At 36.9% G+C, this 17,782-nt stretch overlaps 1 protein-coding gene across 8 annotated transcripts in view; it reads left to right on the top strand.

The window, feature by feature from the left end:
• LOC138314648 (dynein heavy chain domain-containing protein 1-like) overlaps window positions 1-17,782 on the top strand; it is a 62,701-nt gene that overhangs the window by 8,789 nt on the left and 36,130 nt on the right. For 4 of the 8 annotated variants that reach the window (XM_069255097.1, XM_069255094.1, XM_069255095.1 and 1 more), the window contains exons 17-41: window positions 65-226; window positions 2,234-2,299; window positions 3,373-3,474; window positions 3,750-3,947; window positions 4,346-4,516; window positions 4,631-4,874; window positions 5,108-5,143; window positions 6,893-7,053; window positions 7,275-7,409; window positions 7,582-7,677; window positions 7,919-8,050; window positions 8,364-8,592; window positions 9,543-9,716; window positions 9,836-10,055; window positions 10,525-10,679; window positions 10,918-11,139; window positions 11,388-11,644; window positions 12,127-12,259; window positions 12,618-12,730; window positions 13,089-13,103; window positions 14,583-14,702; window positions 14,948-15,292; window positions 15,675-15,812; window positions 16,015-16,129; window positions 16,343-16,704. In XM_069255097.1, the coding sequence (XP_069111198.1) occupies window positions 65-226; window positions 2,234-2,299; window positions 3,373-3,474; window positions 3,750-3,947; window positions 4,346-4,516; window positions 4,631-4,874; window positions 5,108-5,143; window positions 6,893-7,053; window positions 7,275-7,409; window positions 7,582-7,677; window positions 7,919-8,050; window positions 8,364-8,592; window positions 9,543-9,716; window positions 9,836-10,055; window positions 10,525-10,679; window positions 10,918-11,139; window positions 11,388-11,644; window positions 12,127-12,259; window positions 12,618-12,730; window positions 13,089-13,103; window positions 14,583-14,702; window positions 14,948-15,292; window positions 15,675-15,812; window positions 16,015-16,129; window positions 16,343-16,704 (4,101 nt within the window). The remainder of the gene's footprint in view (window positions 1-64; window positions 227-2,233; window positions 2,300-3,372; window positions 3,475-3,749; window positions 3,948-4,345; window positions 4,517-4,630; window positions 4,875-5,107; window positions 5,144-6,892; window positions 7,054-7,274; window positions 7,410-7,581; window positions 7,678-7,918; window positions 8,051-8,363; window positions 8,593-9,542; window positions 9,717-9,835; window positions 10,056-10,524; window positions 10,680-10,917; window positions 11,140-11,387; window positions 11,645-12,126; window positions 12,260-12,617; window positions 12,731-13,088; window positions 13,104-14,582; window positions 14,703-14,947; window positions 15,293-15,674; window positions 15,813-16,014; window positions 16,130-16,342; window positions 16,705-17,782) is intronic. The other 4 variants (XM_069255096.1, XM_069255093.1, XM_069255091.1 and 1 more) reach the window with 4 other exon arrangements.

Genomic DNA, 17,782 nt, shown 5'->3' with positions numbered 1-17,782 from the left:
AATTTTGTTTGGGATTCAGTGCATTTTAGGCAGACATTTTTCATTTTATCTTTACGTACTTCAGGTGGTGAGGATGGGATATCGCCAGCTGTCACCTGAAGAGGAAAAGAATGAGGAGAATGTTTCAGCTGCAGGCGAGGCATTCATGCTCCAAATGCAAGATGCTTCTGAGTTTGTAAACACACAGACACCACTGATGACAAAGCTGCTGGAGGATACATTCCAGGTAATGGGAGAAGTATTCTATGTTCTTTTATTGACTCTTTACATAAACTACATACATATTGGAGATATTATGTCCTAGTTATTGTCTGAATTACATGTTTTGTGTTTTAAGCACTGATATCATACTTTACAGTCTGCTAAGCAGCACATTGTTATCAGCTACAACCATCAATCTGGAAATGAATGGAGTATTCAAATCAATTTCATTACATACACAACTCCTTTAAACTGAGGAAGACTTTCTCAGTTAACAGAGCATTATTTAACTGAAATAATTAATCATACATTTCTAATTTCTTTTTTTGCCATATGAAGGGTCCAGATGTGAGTGATACTGTATTTAATCCCTGTACCTCAACCAACAAGCCGTTTATTCACATATTTGTTCCCCTCCCCATGTTAACTGTCTCCAGACTGGACTTCCTGTGGTGGACAATGTAGTGGACATTGTAGTGGTCACCTTTAACTATAACCACCAACTGTTGTTATTGTGACACAACCTGCAGAGAAATTATCCTGTTTGTCTTAGATTGCTGCAGAATTATGTTTTTTTAATCAGAATTAAGCAAGAAATAAACCCTGCCAACCTATATTATTTTCATAACACTTAAGTTTACTACACATTTGAACTTTATAGACTTTGAAATTTTATAACTATATTTGAACCAAGTATTCTGTTGATTTGGCCACATCACTTGAAGTATTTACTGAACTAATATAAGGCAGCAGTACCAGAGTATGAACATTTTACCACTAGTTTTATCTTTGGCTCTTTGGTTAATGATTTAAGAGCCTAGGTGGGGCAGTCTGTCTCTGGCCCACGAGTTAAGAGCCTAGGTGGGGCAGACTATCTCTAGTTCAGGAGTTAAGAGCCTAGGTGGGGCAGACTATCTCTGGTTCAGGAGTTAAGAGCCTAGGTGGGGCAGACTATCTCTGGTTCAGGAGTTAAGAGCCTAGGTGGGGCAGACTATCTCTGGCTCACGAGTTAAGAGCCTAGGTGGGATAGAGTGCCAAGCAGAAATCCATAGGTTTTTAACTGAAATAAGTATTCATACATTTCCAGTTCACTTTAATTTTCCTGTGCCATCTTGTTACATCCTTAAAGGCACACTACTTTTCAGAAAAGGCTTTTAATTTTAAAATGGAAATGTTAAGCGAGATTGATAATTTTGTAGAGTCACAAAAGATATTAAATTACCATTAATACTACATTCATCGTCATCTTCTGAAAAAAAAATTACAAGAAATAAAACGTTAATTTTCATAGCACGGGTCGTCTTATGTTTCCCGCCATAGTCCTAAATACTGTGCGGTAATTAACTATCACAGACGGCAAAACAGCAAAATGAATCTCCACAGCTATCCTATAGTATGCAGGAAATATTGCAAATGTTTGGTGTTGTTACCTCATCTTAGGCCATTGATACGTATTTTCTTATGTTATCCATGGTTTTAGGAAACTTTTGAATTTTACTCCGGAAAGGTAATGGGCCTTTAAATTACATTGACCATTGAAAGGATTTAAAAAGAAATAAACCAAATAAGGGTAGAGTTCCAAGCAGAAAGTGCCCTGGAGACTTGATGAATAATGCACTTTCAACATTTCATAGTATCCATTATCCTTTATCCAATTATAACATAAATACATAATTTTTTGTTCATCAATTTTTGTTCACATTTATGTTTTGTTCATTACTGTCACATTTAACAAAAATTGTCTATACACTGTGTCTATATACATGTATGTTCAAGGGTTTCTCTTAAAATTTATTCCTTTGATCTGTTTCTGAATTTTATGTTTAGTTGGTATTCATGAGATTTATTGGAGCAAAATTGAACATAGTAATATAGGTTCATAATGCAGCATAGTAGCATATTTTGGTATATTTAACAGCAAAATAAAGTGTCCTACAAACAGAAACTGCTAACAGAATATGGCTGAAACTATCTTAGTGTCCTCCATGATATAGACTTTGTATAATTCTGTGTTGTGTCCCTGTGGTTCCAGCGTATGGCTAAAGCAAAGACTTTGAAACAGAAGGTTGAGGCGATGAGAAACCCAAGCCTCTACATGGTACACGAGTGATGTGTGTTGTGTCTGCTAATCCCATGCTCACTCACTTATCAAACATCAAGACTTAGTAGACTCTTACAACCACTAACTATTGAAAAAATAATGATAACAAAGAAAGAATGAATAAATTGTGATTCTAATTCAATAATCTCAAGTAATCTATGAAAGACTTGTAGTAGACCAGGTGTTCCATAGTGGTAAGCATCACAAAGTGTAGATTGAAAACACCCACCATACAAATCAATCAAGATCAAGTTAACTCTAAAACTTTACATCTGCTTCATCCTGTATATAACAGCTACACTACGAGTTTGCTTCCATTGAATTTATTAATATTGAAACAGAAATAAAATCTGAAATTACATCTTATCCATCCTATACCTAAATTTCCGTTGAAACAATTACTCTATGATTGAGTAACTGTATCTGGTAAACAAAAAATCTACCATATTGATGTGTGTAATAGTATAGTCAGTGTATGTTTGTAGTGGTTATTTAGTCTGCTGAAGTTGTTGTGAGTTTTAGCATCTGTACAGACAGTTTGATGTGATCCTAGTGGAGTATCATGCCATAATAGCCATGCTGATTTGCTCCTTGGCTTCATGTGTTTAAGTTGATGTACATGAGTGAATTTAAATTATAACAAACGATTGATTAATTAGTCTATTTTCAAATCTGACCCATATCAAAGGTACGTAAGCTATTCTTGGTTAAGTACTGTTTTAATTTGATGTGAAATTGACATGTAAACAAGAAGAAATCTGGATTTCACACCAACCTTAATATTAAAATGTTGATATTTCTACTCCTTACAGTAACATATTTACTTCTAGCTATAGTTTCCATTCAATTTTAATCGTATTTTATCGTAAATATATTGATATTGCTACCCTGGTAAACTTGTATATTTGTCTTGTGATGTTTGTTGTTTTTACTTTAAAATTGTGTTTGTTTGGTCTCTGACTTGTCATTTGTGACTGATGTATACTTGTATAATGTGTTACATCATATACAAGAATAATTAAGATATATAGATGTGTTGTGTATAACATGTATACATTGTCCTGTTACAGAGACTGGAGAAACAGGTGCTAGAGTTGTCTGAGAAAGCCACCCATGGAAAGTTCTTGGATACAAACCAGGACCCGACAGCCATTCTACAGGAGATGAGAGGGGTAAGTCTGTCACAAAAAGCTTAGGTCTTGTCCGCAGAATGTGACAATGATAGTTTCCTTCAAGATTATGAAGTTGGGTGACAGGAATACCTGTTTCTTTACAAGGTAGACAAACTTTTTGTATATTGTTAGATCTTAAGGAAACAACCACAAACACAAGCAGTTACTCAAAATACATGTTTAATCACTCAATGCACACAGAAAGGGCCCTAGTTGAATTGGCAAATCCAATCAAGAATCATGATTCTGTAGCTTCTTTCATTGTTGTGTTTTAGATCCGTGACCAGTTCTTTGACGTGTTGTCAAGGCTACGTCAGGCAAGTCGATGGCGTGAAGCTATTTGTGGGGAGGCGTACAACCTTGACTTCCTTGAAGACCTCACGACAAAGATGAATGTACGACAGGAAGTGTGGAAGTATGTTGAGGTCACACGTCACTCGATTGATGACTGGAAGGCCACACCATTCAGAAAGGTAAGATAATATTTATATTAATGTACAGCTTGATCACTGCTGAACAATTTGAAGATAAGTAAACCTTAAGTATTTTTTATGGAATATCTTTATGGAGCCAAGATATCGTAATGGCCATAATTCCACTATTGAAATGTCCTTTTTCGGGACATGGATGTGTCGCAATGGTGTAAGCTGCAAGTAAGTTTGGCTCCAGGAAAAATGCCATTTGTGCCTTGCATCTTTAGTTTGAGGTATGGATAGGGCACTAGACTGGAATTGTCTTCTTTCTTCATTTGTGGCTCTTTAGTATAAGACTACTAACATTTATAATTGTATCATTCATTGTTCACACATATCTCATGTTGTTTATATTTCCTGTGTCCTGCATAATCCTTTACCTAAAACGTCTTCTGTAGATGAACATTAAGAAGGCCCTGGAGAAGCTGTTTGAGTGGCAGTCGGCGGCGGCCCAGCTCAAACCCTACCTACCCCAGGGAGACCAAGTGTTAGGGGCATGGTTCCACTCCATGTCAGAGTTCAAGAAAAACTTACCTGTCCTTCACAAACTCGCTAACGAAGCTCTCAAGGTAGGTGAATAGGATTTAATTGTGTACAAGATAAAACGTGAAGACCGTGATCAATATAATCATCACACAAAATCATCACGAACACAAATCTGACTCGTATTCATTAATTTCCAGGAGCGTCACTGGAAGGCCATTTTTGTTGGCATGAATGAGACATATGACAACATGAAGCAGTACACAGTTGCTGACCTTTTAGCATATGACCTTGAGGAACATGCACAACTCATTCACAACATCTACCTGGGAGCCATCGAGGAATTTGATCTGGAGGTCAAAATCACGCAAATTAGCAAGCTATGGGAGGAGAGAGAGTTTAAACTGGCCAAACACATTCCTGATAGTGTCATCAGTAGTAAAGGTAAAACCATCAGGCACTGATTAAAAACAAACAATCAGTATTTAAATCATTTATTTAGGATAACACTAAAATGTTAAAACTCTCTAGACAGCAATTAAATTTAGCCTAATTTTGTTTATATTATTTAATTGTGTATAATATACAATATAATTGGTTACTGTAATAATTATGCATGAAACACCTGGTCTAACATTACAAAATTAGCATCATTTATATGAAATTGCCACCTGCAGATCAGAAAAAGAAGTTAGAGGATTTGGCTGACAAGGGTAAATATGTGCTGAAAGTGTATTGATTGTTCACATTTGTCACAAGGGGAGACAACCCTGGTGTGTGACCCTCACCTTCACCCTGTATATACTTAACCAGCCCATGATATACAGCTTTAATTTTTGCTTTCTAATACCATAATTTGTAAGAGTTTGAAAGACTGATCCAAGATCTTGAGTATCATAATAAGTAATAGAGTTTAAAAGACTGATCCAAGATCTTGAGTATCATAATAAGTATTAGAGTTTGAAGGACTGATCTAAGACCTTGAATGTCATAATAAGTATTAGAGTTTGAAGGACTGATCCAAGACCTTGAATGTCATAATAAGTATTAGAGTTTGAAGGACTGATCCAAGACCTTGAATGTCATAATAAGTATTAAAGTTTGAAGGACTGATCTAAGACCTTGAATGTCATAATAAGTAAAAGAGTTTGAAGGACTGATCTAAGACCTTGAATGTCATAATAAGTATTAAAGTTTGAAGGACTGATCTAAGACCTTGAATGTCATAATAAGTAAAAGAGTTTGAAGGACTGATCTAAGACCTTGAATGTCATAATAAGTAAAAGAGTTTGAAGGACTGATCCAAGACCTTGAATGCCATAATAAGTATTAAAGTTTGAAGGACTGATCTAAGACCTTGAATGTCATAATAAGTAAAAGAGTTTGAAGGACTGATCTAAGACCTTGAATGTCATAATAAGTATTAAAGTTTGAAGGACTGATCTAAGACCTTGAATGTCATAATAAGTAAAAGAGTTTGAAGGACTGATCTAAGACCTTGAATGTCATAATAAGTATTAAAGTTTGAAGGACTGATCTAAGACCTTGAATGCCATAATAAGTATCAGAGTTTGAAGGACTGATCTAAGACCTTGAATGTCATAATAAGTATCAGAGTTTGAAGGACTGATCCAAGACTTTGAATGGCATAATAAGTAAGACTTTGAAAGTCTGATCCAAGACCTTGAATGCCATAATAAATAAGAGTTTGAAGGATTAATATAAAACCTTGAAATCCATAACATGTAAGAGTTTGATGGACTGATTCAAGACTTTGAATGACATAAGTAAGAAGGACTAGCCATCCAGACCTTGGCATAAAGAACAAGCTCACTCAGTGATTATTTAGTGAAGCATTACAATATTATCAGTGAACCATGTCCAGAGGATGTTCATGTGTGATTGAATGATTTGTAATTAATGATGATGACATCACAAGCTGATACAGAATTACCTTATGGTTTGGTTGTGTGGTGTTATTGGTGTAATTGTGTGACCCACTAACTTGTGTGGTATCCAGTTTTGGTACAGTGATTTCTAGATCTTTAAAGACTAGTATATCAAATCTACTGGTGATCTGGAGCAAGTGTTTATTTGTTGTTAGGCTGAATTGACAGTTACTCATATCCCCATCATCTAATATCTAGGAGTGTTTTATCTCCCATATCAAGGGACAGATTGTAATGGTAATATTGTAGTTCACTTGACTTTCATTTGCTGAAAAATTCCACTAACTATATATATGTAACTCATTAAATACATATATCTACAAGATGAAGATATATATGACAAATTTTTTATTTTCTTCTTGAAGTTTTTTTTTTATTTAAGCTAACATAACTTCAGGCTAACCTTTTTTATATGAAGACAGAAATTCTTCTGATGTGTATAAAGACAGGACAATGGAAGATGAGCAGGTATTCATACAGTAGCCTATTGTTCCTATATTTCCTCACTTCCAGATATGCCAAAGAAGCCCAGCAGTCCACGGCGCCGCACCAAACTGGAGAAGTACCGACAGGAGCGGGCAGCAGCACAAGTGGGCGAGCCTCAGGGCCTCAATGTACGCGATGATGACTTCTTTATTCTCATCGAAGTAGATGACCTCAAGTACCAACTACAGGTAAGGTCAAAGGTCATCACAGGGGACAGGATTTCCTGTGCTTTCAGTTTTAATTAGATTGAGAATAACAGTGATTTTATGAACTTGATGTTGAATTGAAAAAGATATTTTGAATTTTTGATTCTTTGCAATTTGATTTGCTTATATCATTTCTGTATTTACAAACTGAATGTATTGTGTAATTATTCACTTATCTCTATTACTTGAGTTTCTTGTTTCAGCATTCCCGGATCTCCATTAAGTCTATGATGCAGTCGCCATACCTGGGAGACATGAGCCTACAGGTAGAATACTGGCACACGGCTCTACAACAGGTGGAGGAGATTACCGACCTGTGGTACACCTGTCAGAAAAAGGTAAATTCTACTCATCATGTCCTCATTATTAAAACTTAAATGATCTTTTTTTTTACATCTTAAGTAGATTTTGACATTTCTAATTGTTATTTACTTACGGTATCTTAGGTTGACATCTATAATTGTTGTTATTTATATTTAGACAATACTAATTGTTGTTATTTATGTACAGTGGCTGTATCTCCTGAAGATCTTTGAGAGGGCAGAGCTGTATAAAAAGTTCCAGGCCCACAGTCATAAATTTGAGACACTTCATGGAAAGTTCAAGGTAATCTGTTGTTTATATTGTAATCTATAATGTTTGTAATATATTTAGTTATACTTCTCATATCTCATGAACCAATTTTGACATCTTGCAGAATAGTTTTATAGAGAAATAATGGTACACATTATGTTAAGGTGGTGAACAACTTCATTTAAAGTATCATACAATATGTTTTTAAACTATGTCTCTACAAGTAGGAAGGGGAGATAACTTTTATGAATATGGAACTGATTTGTTATATCAGGACTGGATGCGAGTGGTGTCCAATGACTCTAAGATCCTGACAGTGGTCCATAGGAAGAGAGGAGAGAAGGGATACAGACTATTACAGGGAGACAACCTACGCGCTCTCTTCCTCCAGCTCATTGAAAGCCAGGTTTGTTGATTTTAAAATTTTGATCGTTTGATACTCTGTACAGATATTACTCATCACTTAAATGTTAAATGTGTGAAAACTTGTCTTTTTAAAAAGAAATAATCAAGTAGTCCTTATACATCCAAGAGCAATAATAATCAAGGGGAGACAATTTTCTGAGTGATTATTTTATGTTTCTCTCAAATATCTTTTCTGAGAGATAAGCCTGTGGTTTTTCTATTGTGTCAACAAGTCTGTTCTTTAACTTGTACACTGCTGAGAGTAAACCTTGTTTTAGGTATGGATAACATATCTAACTGTTTTATACTTGTAGGAGGAAATCCTGAAACACCTGGAGGGTGTGCTGGAAACCTCGAGGATGGAATTCCCTCGTCTTTACTTCCTCAGTAACGATGAACTCATTGACCTACTGGGAATATCCAGGAATCCTAAGATGATGCTGCCCACTGCCAAGAAATGTTTCCCAGGGGTAGAGTCTCTAACCTTTGACCTCCCTCCAGGAACATCCAGCATCAGTACCGAGCTGGACTTTGCCCTCAATGGTAGGTGCTTTAAAGATTATAATTAGTATTGCACTTTGGTTGTGCAGCCCAATACTAAAGACAATTTTTTTTAATTATTTGAAATGAAAGAGAACCTCAGAATATTTCCATTTATTAGGTCATCTGACCCAAAGTGTCAGGATGACCTATAGTCATCATGTTTTGTCCATTGTCGTACACCGTCCATCATGCTTTTCACATTGTGAACTTCTTCTCCAGGTCTACAAGTGCAATTTGGCTGAAACTTGCATGAAATGATCCTGACATGGTCCCGACAGTTGTTATTTTGCGGGTCAATCTGAAATCCAAGATGGCTGCCACAGCCACCATCTTGAAAACATATTTTGAACTTTTACTCCAGTTCTACCGGTGCCATTTAGCTGAAACTTCCATGAAATGATCCTGACATGGTCATGACAAAGTGTTGTTTATTTTTTAAGGGCCAAAAAAACATTTTGAACTTCTCATGTTCTACCAATGTGATTTGGTTGAAACTTGCCTGAAATGATCCTGGTATGATCTTGACACAGTGTTGTTACATCTCTGGTTGATCCCAAATCGAAGTAGGCTACCATGACACTTTATCTAATTAATTTCCAATATGAATATTGCTAAGGAAGTCACATGACAGTTAAAGCCCTTTGGCCTCTTGTTTGGTTCAGAGATTCAGAAAAAAGTAAAACTTATCTGTCTTCTGTATGAATATACAAGCCGAAAGTGAACTTAATTAAATGTTATAAAAAATATATGAAAGGAATTTTAATGACAGGGAAACAGGAAATGGTTTTGTTATATTATAATAAGAGACCAAAGAGATGATTTGTTATGAAGAATAAGAAAGGAAGGCATATAATTTCTCCAAGATGCACTATACAAACTGTACACTTCTTGGTGGCTGCATGCTTACCTTGGTACATAAAATTTAAATATTTTCCTGTTTTAATTTATAGCGGATAAGTTGGAGGTGACCACAATGCACGGAGCCCTTGGTGAGGAGGTGCCTCTCTACACTCGAGTACAGGCCTTCCCTCGGGCTACTCGCTGGTTCAAAAGTTTTGAAGCCATCATGAAAAATACAATGGCACTCATGTTGCAGAAATGTATTCAAGCACGCATGGAAGAAGGTAAGAAACAATAAACTCTCATACCTCAAGTGCTCTGATTTAGTTACTTCTGAAATATTATGTATTGTAGTAAATAAAAACAAGACCTAGATTATGATAAAGAATTTATATATCTTAAGGTTCACGCCAGCCGATACACCTGTTGGAAGAGATAGGCCGTTTGGCAGAGCGTCGGAGCTCCGAGGAGGAAAGAATCGCAGGAGATATAAAGCTTACCTTTAGACATTGGTTACTGCGCTTCCCTGTACAGTGTGTGTTAGTGGCGGAGTCGTTGATGTGGGCACGAGCCGTTAACAAAGCTCTGGAGAATGGAGAGGCTGATGAACTTCATAGTTTACAGTAAGTCAGTTAAACTTTCCTTATGTGTTACAAACAACACTTGATACTTATTGTCTTTGAGTATGTATGACCACAGGAAAACTTCGAGTGGAAACCCAATATCACAATTATGATTTTAAAGATGCAATGTGAATACGGTACTGAATATGACCTTGCATTCCTTGCAGATCCAATATGAACACTAAGTATATTTATATTTTCACTTCTGCCCCACTATGTAACCTTACCAAGCGTAGTTGGCATTCATCTATCTATGAACTCCCATCTGTTTATGACATCATTATCATTGTTACATCACAACTGACATGCCAGCAATCACGGAAGATGGCTGTTCAGATGTTCCGTATTTGACGGTAATTAATTCTTTAGCGCACTTCTTGGAATTTGCCTCTGTCCAATTAGCATTCATATTGGCTATGAATGCCAACTGAAAGACATTCATGCTTAAATGACCTCATATTCCTTACAGATCCAGTATGAACTCTAAGTATGACCAGTACATTGACCTGATACGAGAGAGCTACGCCTTTAATGGTTCCCTGCCGGCCAGTACCAAACAGAGGCTGCATCGTCTGCTGTGTAACCTCATCAGTCAGACCATCCACCAACGTGACGTCCTTGAATGTAAGTAATTTTAATTGTACACAGATTTTTAAATCAAGATTTAAACATATGTTATGTAAACTAAATTTCCTAAATTTATAGTAAAAACAGAGTTTACTGTGTCAGACTTTATGAAATATGTATTTCATTTTACACTTCTCATTTGCTTACCAGCTAGGTCGCCATCACAGCTATGCTATGATCTCACTCTATTGTTTTTAGTTTTTAACCATTTTCTGTTTTATTTTTGTTTATACAGGCGTGCTATCATCAGGTTTGGTGGGGACTGGTAACTTTGAGTGGCTGAGAGAGATGCATTACCACATAGATATACAGACAATACTTCGTGCTAAGAGGGAGGAGTTAGAGATCCAGCCAGCTCCACCCACCAACCAGGCACCCGTTAGTCAGCGTAAAGCAGGACGGGGTCGACGCACATCCAAAACTCTTGCAACAAAAGTCAGAGTGGAGACAACAATTGGTATGCATACTGTGCCAACAAGTATCATTTAATTTTCATAGTAAGGGATATGGCATCGAGCGAAGCCTGTTAAGCTTCAGAAGTTGTCAAATTCCACCAAAGTACACAAATGGGTAATATCAATTTTTTACAGTGTTACTATAATGATAATTACTGTATTGACATGAAAAATCAACTGAAAATTTGTTACAACAATTTTCAAAAAATTATGAAATTGATTGTAAATGTCTATCGTTTTGACATTCCAGAGGAGCCCCCTAAGTTAACTAGGACAAAGACTGTAGTATCGACAGACTACCAGTTTGGTATGTGTTGTGTACAACAGCTAGGGAATACATTCCACTATGACTACGAGTATCAAGGCCCTGTGTCACGACTAGTCCTCACTCCCCTTACTCACAGGGCCTTCCTGTCTCTCACACAGTCCCTCCAGAACTACCACGCAGGGACACTGGTCGGACCTCCTGGCACTGGAAAGTCAGAAACTATTAAGGAATTATCCAAGGTTGGTACAGATTTCTCCTGATTTTTTTCAATGATTTTATTGATAAAGCCTTAATTAGTTTGTTAGTATAAACCAACTCTCTTTCTTGGCTGTTAATTTTTACAGATTAAAAAAAGTGCATTTAGAAATTCTTATTTCAGAATCAATCAGATATAAATGTTAATTATTAATAATTAAGATGATAACAATTTACTTGGGGTACGAAAGTAAATCTCACACGAAAGAAAGTTGGTTTACAGTATTTTGACTGAAAATCTTAAGACAAATTTACTGACCAGTATTGATAGCTTAAACTTTTATAACAGAAAGATTTCCTCCATAGAAATCTTTTTGAAATATGAATGGTTAAAGTTTAAAGTGACAGTGTGTAAGTAGATGCATACTGATACAATCCCTGATCTTCATTTGATGTTCTATATCATTGAGTTAATTGTTAGAAATAATTCTATGTGACAAATCGTACTGCTGTTTTACCTATACAGATATTTGGTTGTGCTATGCTGACCGTTAACTGTAACGAGGAGATGACCGTAGGAATCATCACACAAATCATGTTGGGTACTGTCCAGTCCGGATGCTGGACGTTATTTGACGACACTGACCGCCTCACACAAGGTAAAGCTAAATACCAAAACTTCCATACTTATATGGTTCATCTCAGTAACTCAGTCTTCTGCAAACTTTTTCTATACCTCTTTCTGGTTCATATCATAATAGTGGTCTGACTTTCGGTTCTGTATAGCTTCTTATACAGACAATATTTAGATGAAATATTTGTGTAATTATGTAGATGGATAACAGAATATCACCATAAATTGGCACCTTCATATTAGTTCAATTTTGTCAGAGTAACATTAGATGGCATATCCTTTTGTCTTGAACTTATCATCATGTAGATAATAACATGAATATTTTGTTATTTCTCATTCTGCCGAATTTTAATAATATAAATAAGCCATGTTGTGTCCGCTAGGCCTCATGTCAGTAGCAGCCCAGCACCTGGACTACCTGAGGACTGCCCTCCGAACACTACAACAGTCTAGTGAGAACCAGTACAAGATCAGGGGCCAGGCTCGCCCAGACAAGGTAGGTACAAGGGGAAATAACTCTGACAAAGGGTATGATATCGAGTTATAATAAAGGGGAATAACTCAATAATAATGTGAAGATGTAAGGGAGATAACTTATCTACAGTAAAAGGTAAAACAAAAAGTGGGCTATCTCACACAGAGAAGCAGCAAGATAGCTCATCAATATGAAAAGGTAAGTACAAGTAGGGGAACTTTCTCTCTACAGTAACAAAAGTATTGTATTCGTAAGGGAGATAAATTCATGTTTTGGTAAATCTACCTATGTTTTTATGTCTGAAGTAGACCTTGAGACTGACTAACTGTAATTAACATATAAATCTTGTGATACCACTAACACCGTTTTTGATTTACAGGGCCGTTTTCTGTTGGTATGTTACTGTAGACAGGCTAGGAATGCTTCATATTCCCAAACATATTGGTTATGCTTGTCGTGCCTGCTTTTCCACATTTCAGATCAAAATCTGCTGCTAGCAGTTGATGCATGTTAGATTAGTACAGTACTGTGTTTGGAACTGTATGCACAGATGGACTGTTTTGATCATGCCTCTGAATATTATGACACAGTATACCTAAATGAGCTGTAGTTTTATGTAAAATCAATCAACATAAAAAATAGGATAGAGGTTCTATGCTAGATATTAGCTTTTAGCATGTTTGTCATCATCCTTTACCTGGTATGTTGTCCTTCATGTCATCATCTTTATACCTAATGTAATGTCCCTTGGAGCATGCTTGCCCAATTCCTGTATGCATAACCCTGTTATCGCTCTGGTGTTCCCTTCCTTTATCTCCATTTACTGTATAGTCTTTTTGTCCTAGCATATTAAAACCCATGAACATTACCATTTATTACCGTCGTTTCCTCCAAACACATGTTTTCTGTGAGGTATGCACCTCCAGTCACTCCTGATTTTGTCTCCTGTTTAAGAATAATGTCCCTACTCTTGTCTCATCACCCATACTTAGCATACATTTTATAAAGCACAGAATATCCTCAGAATAAACAAAACTGCTGGATTCCACTGGTTTTCTGTTTCCTGGGCCCAGTTTTATCTACATTCCTTACCTTAAAATTATTCTCCATTGAATAACATTACAGAAGTTCAGGAAAAAAAAAAGATGCTTTCCTCATAGGTTCTTTAATGCTTTTCAATAGAGAAGTGTGCCCTGGAATATTTGCTGGTTAATGTCATCCTATGTTCTTTACCCCAACCATGCTGCAGACAATATCTGTGCCCTGATATCTCCATCACTTTAGTTGCCCAAAAGTACCCTAAATCATTCTGCTCTTGTTCCACAAAGAACATTAAGTCAACCCCCACCTCTTACTCTCTCCAAACTCTGGATAAGTATATTTTTCCTTGGTGATTTCTGTTCTTTATGATATTGAGTATTCTGTAAGTGCCCTCATTGCCAATGCATGCTCCTTTGTAGCGGTTTAGTATGCATTTTATTGGTGTCTAGTATTGATTTTGATTCTATAGGAGATACAAAACTATTGAAGATGAGTATATACCTGAGAAATATTACTAATGAAGAATTCAAACTGGACAACTACCAGTATCATGCAGTGTTACAAGATTATGGGAAGTTGTTCCCAAACATTATAACCATTCTCTAAACAGAAATGCCTTGATGAGTTTGATATAAATGTTATCCAATAGAAGAAATATTCAATTTACATGTAAAAGATATTGACATTAATATAAGTTTAATATTTAACAAGTTCCACTAACATATATTTTAACTCAAATAACAAGTATTACTAACTCAATGTCCCTTGTGCTATTACAGAGTTAATTCTATGGTTTCAGTAAAGGTGACAAATGTGTGTGATTTTGTTGTAGAAAACTGGTGTAGGAGACAAAGTGATCCGTCGTAACTCCCTAACTACACTCCATCCTCTACCATCGGACATCGGCACAGCAGGGCTACAGAGACAGAACACTGTACCTCATGGATTCAATGTAAAGTCATTACTTATTTTATATCATTTAAAACAAAAGTATTGTACATGATTTTAAAAAAACAACTAAGAAAATAATTTTAATATCTTTTTAACTAATTAGATATTAGTAATGATCAGGTAAGAAATTATTTCAATGTTGATAATTCTGTTTATTTTTTTATTGCAATGGATTAAGAAAAGCTGGTGCAAATGTTAAATATGAAATATCTGGTAATATCTCATACAAATCTTGTTTTGGTACAGGAGAAAGGGTTGGTCACCTACTTTGAAGACACCTGGGTGGCTGAGAAAGATTTACGTCGACGACGTCATTCCATAGAAAAGGAAATTGACATTAAAGAATCAGACTTATACAAGTCTAACAAGCCTCCGCCACTTTTCTATGAATATGTCCGATCACGCATTAAGAACACTAAGCCCAGTCCAGAGGACTACAGTCGACTTAACTCAGAAACAGTCTACACTCATCATTACCTTGGCAACATCATGTTCAGTGGAAAGCTTGTCCATGCAAGTGCAAACTTTGGTTGCTTCATGACACTGAACACTCAGCGTGCTACTAATGCCAACATGCCAGAAGTATACCGAGTATGTACAGGGGTTATCTTCCTTCCCATACAGTTTATTTTTTGTTTTAAGAAATAAGTAGAAGTTCAACTGACACTATGAGAACATGTTTTACACTCAGAGCAGAAAAGAGTATGTCATATCACCATTTATCATGATTTACCCATTGTATTGTCAATGTATTCCTAAAGTATTCAGGGTATAAGAATTCAAACTAATGTCATGTCTCTTATATTTATCGTTCAATGTTAAAAGAGTAATCAAAGGTAGTTGTAAAGTATTTTTGATTAAATAAGAATATCAGGACCTACAATATTAACTGTCATGAATGCTTAAGTTTGTGGTTTCTACATCATAAAACGTTGAAGATTTCATTGTCTCAATCGTTCCCTTTATGACACAGTTGTTGATGAGGCCATGCGCGATGATTGTTCCTGACAAACAACAGATTGCAGAAGTCCTGTTGTGTAACCATGGATTCAGGGAGACCAAACACTGGGCCAGGAAAATTGACCAACTTCTCAGCATGCTAAAGATACAGGTTAGAATTCTACACAAATGTTAAAGTACAAAATAAAAAAGCAAACAAATTTACTGATTCTTCCTAATAGTAGCTAAATTAGAAAAATGTAAGTGAAAGGAAAGCTTCTGTAATATCGTCTTATTATGCTGACCTCAACTTTAACAGTGGTTATATTATATTCTATATATCACTATACATTCTCAAACCTAAACGATTCCAGCTGCCAAGGAAGAACCACTACCACTTCGGAGTGAAGGATCTTAAGACCATTCTGACGTCTGCTTCTAACGCTCTCCACAACACTGCTTTCTGCCGACATTTTGCTGCAATCTCAGGTATAACTGAACTTTTTTCAGGAAAAGGGACTAACCTATCTGACAAAAGATTAAGTTTACAGTAGTAGTTGGTAGATAGCATGTCTTGTTTTGTACAATGTCTTGTTTTGTACAAACATTGTTTTCTAATTTATATTGAAATATTGAAAGGTATAGTCTAGCTGATAAAGATACATTTGATGTTTCGTAAGACATTCTGTATTCCATACACAGAGCCAAACTCACCAAGATCCTCAGCCAGCACACCAACATCACACAAGAGCCCTGAGCCCCAGTCCCCCAGGAGTACCTCCAGCCCCTCCCCCAGGGTCAAGTCTTACACCACTCCTCAGACAGCCTCTGAGCGTCATGCCCTAGAGGAACACTGTCTAGTACATGGCCTAAGATATATATTACTGCCTGCCTTGGAGACAGACGATGATCGGGATGTCTTCTCCAGTAACCTGCGTAATGTGTTCCCAGCAAGTGCAAACATTCCTGACACGACCACATCCTTCAACACTCTGATGAAGAGGACAGTACAGGATCAGCTTAAGGAAGACAGCCTGACAGAGTCTGAACCACTTCTACACAAGGTAGGTATACCCGAGTCTGAACCACTTCTACACAAGGTAGGTATACCCGAGTCTGAACCACTTCTACACAAGGTAAGTATACCCCAGTCTGAACCACTTCTGCACAAGGTAGGTATACCCGAGTCTGAACCACTTCTACACAAGGTAGGTATACCCGAGTCTGAACCACTTCTACACAAGGTAGGTATACCCGAGTCTGAACCACTTCTACACAAGGTAGGTATACCCGAGTCTGAACCACTTCTACACAAGGTAGGTATACCCGAGTCTGAACCACTTCCGTGTACAGTTACACACAAGGTAGGTATACTGAGTCTGAACCACTTCTACACAAGGTAGGTATACGATCACCCTTCAAGAGGTCTCTGAACCACTTCTACACAAGGTAGGTATACCCGAGTCTGAACCACTTCTACACAAGGTAGGTATACCCGAGTCTGAACCACTTCTACACAAGGTAGGTATACCCGAGTCTGAACCACTTCTACACAAGGTAGGTATACCCGAGTCTGAACCACTTCTACACAAGGTAGGTATACCCGAGTCTGAACCACTTCTACACAAGGTAGGTATACCCGAGTCTGAACCACTTCTACACAAGGTAGGTATACCCGAGTCTGAACCACTTCTACACAAGGTAGGTATACCCGAGTCTGAACCACTTCTACACAAGGTAGGTATACCCGAGTCTGAACCACTTCTACACAAGGTAGGTATACCCGAGTCTGAACCACTTCTACACAAGGTGGGTATACCAAGTCTGAACCACTTCTACAAAGGTGGTATACCGAGTCTGAACACTTCTACATAAGGTGGGTATACCAGAGTCTAACTTCTACTTATACCGAGTCTAACCACTTCTACACAAGGTGGGTATACCAAGTTGAACCACTTCTACACAAGGTGGGTATACCCGAGTTTAACCACTTCTACAAGTCTGAACCACTTCTACACCACTTCTACACAAGTCTGAACACTTCTACATAGCTGGTATACCAGAGTCTGAACACTTCTACAAATGGTATACCAGAGTCTGAACACTTCACTTCTACATAAGGTGGGTATACCAGAGTCTGAA

This window comes from Argopecten irradians, chromosome 2 (genome assembly GCF_041381155.1).
Source record: "Argopecten irradians isolate NY chromosome 2, Ai_NY, whole genome shotgun sequence".
Lineage (NCBI taxonomy): Eukaryota > Metazoa > Mollusca > Bivalvia > Pectinida > Pectinidae > Argopecten > Argopecten irradians.
The sequence above is the reverse complement of the archived record's forward strand: the minus strand, read 5'-3'. Positions and strand labels throughout refer to the sequence as shown.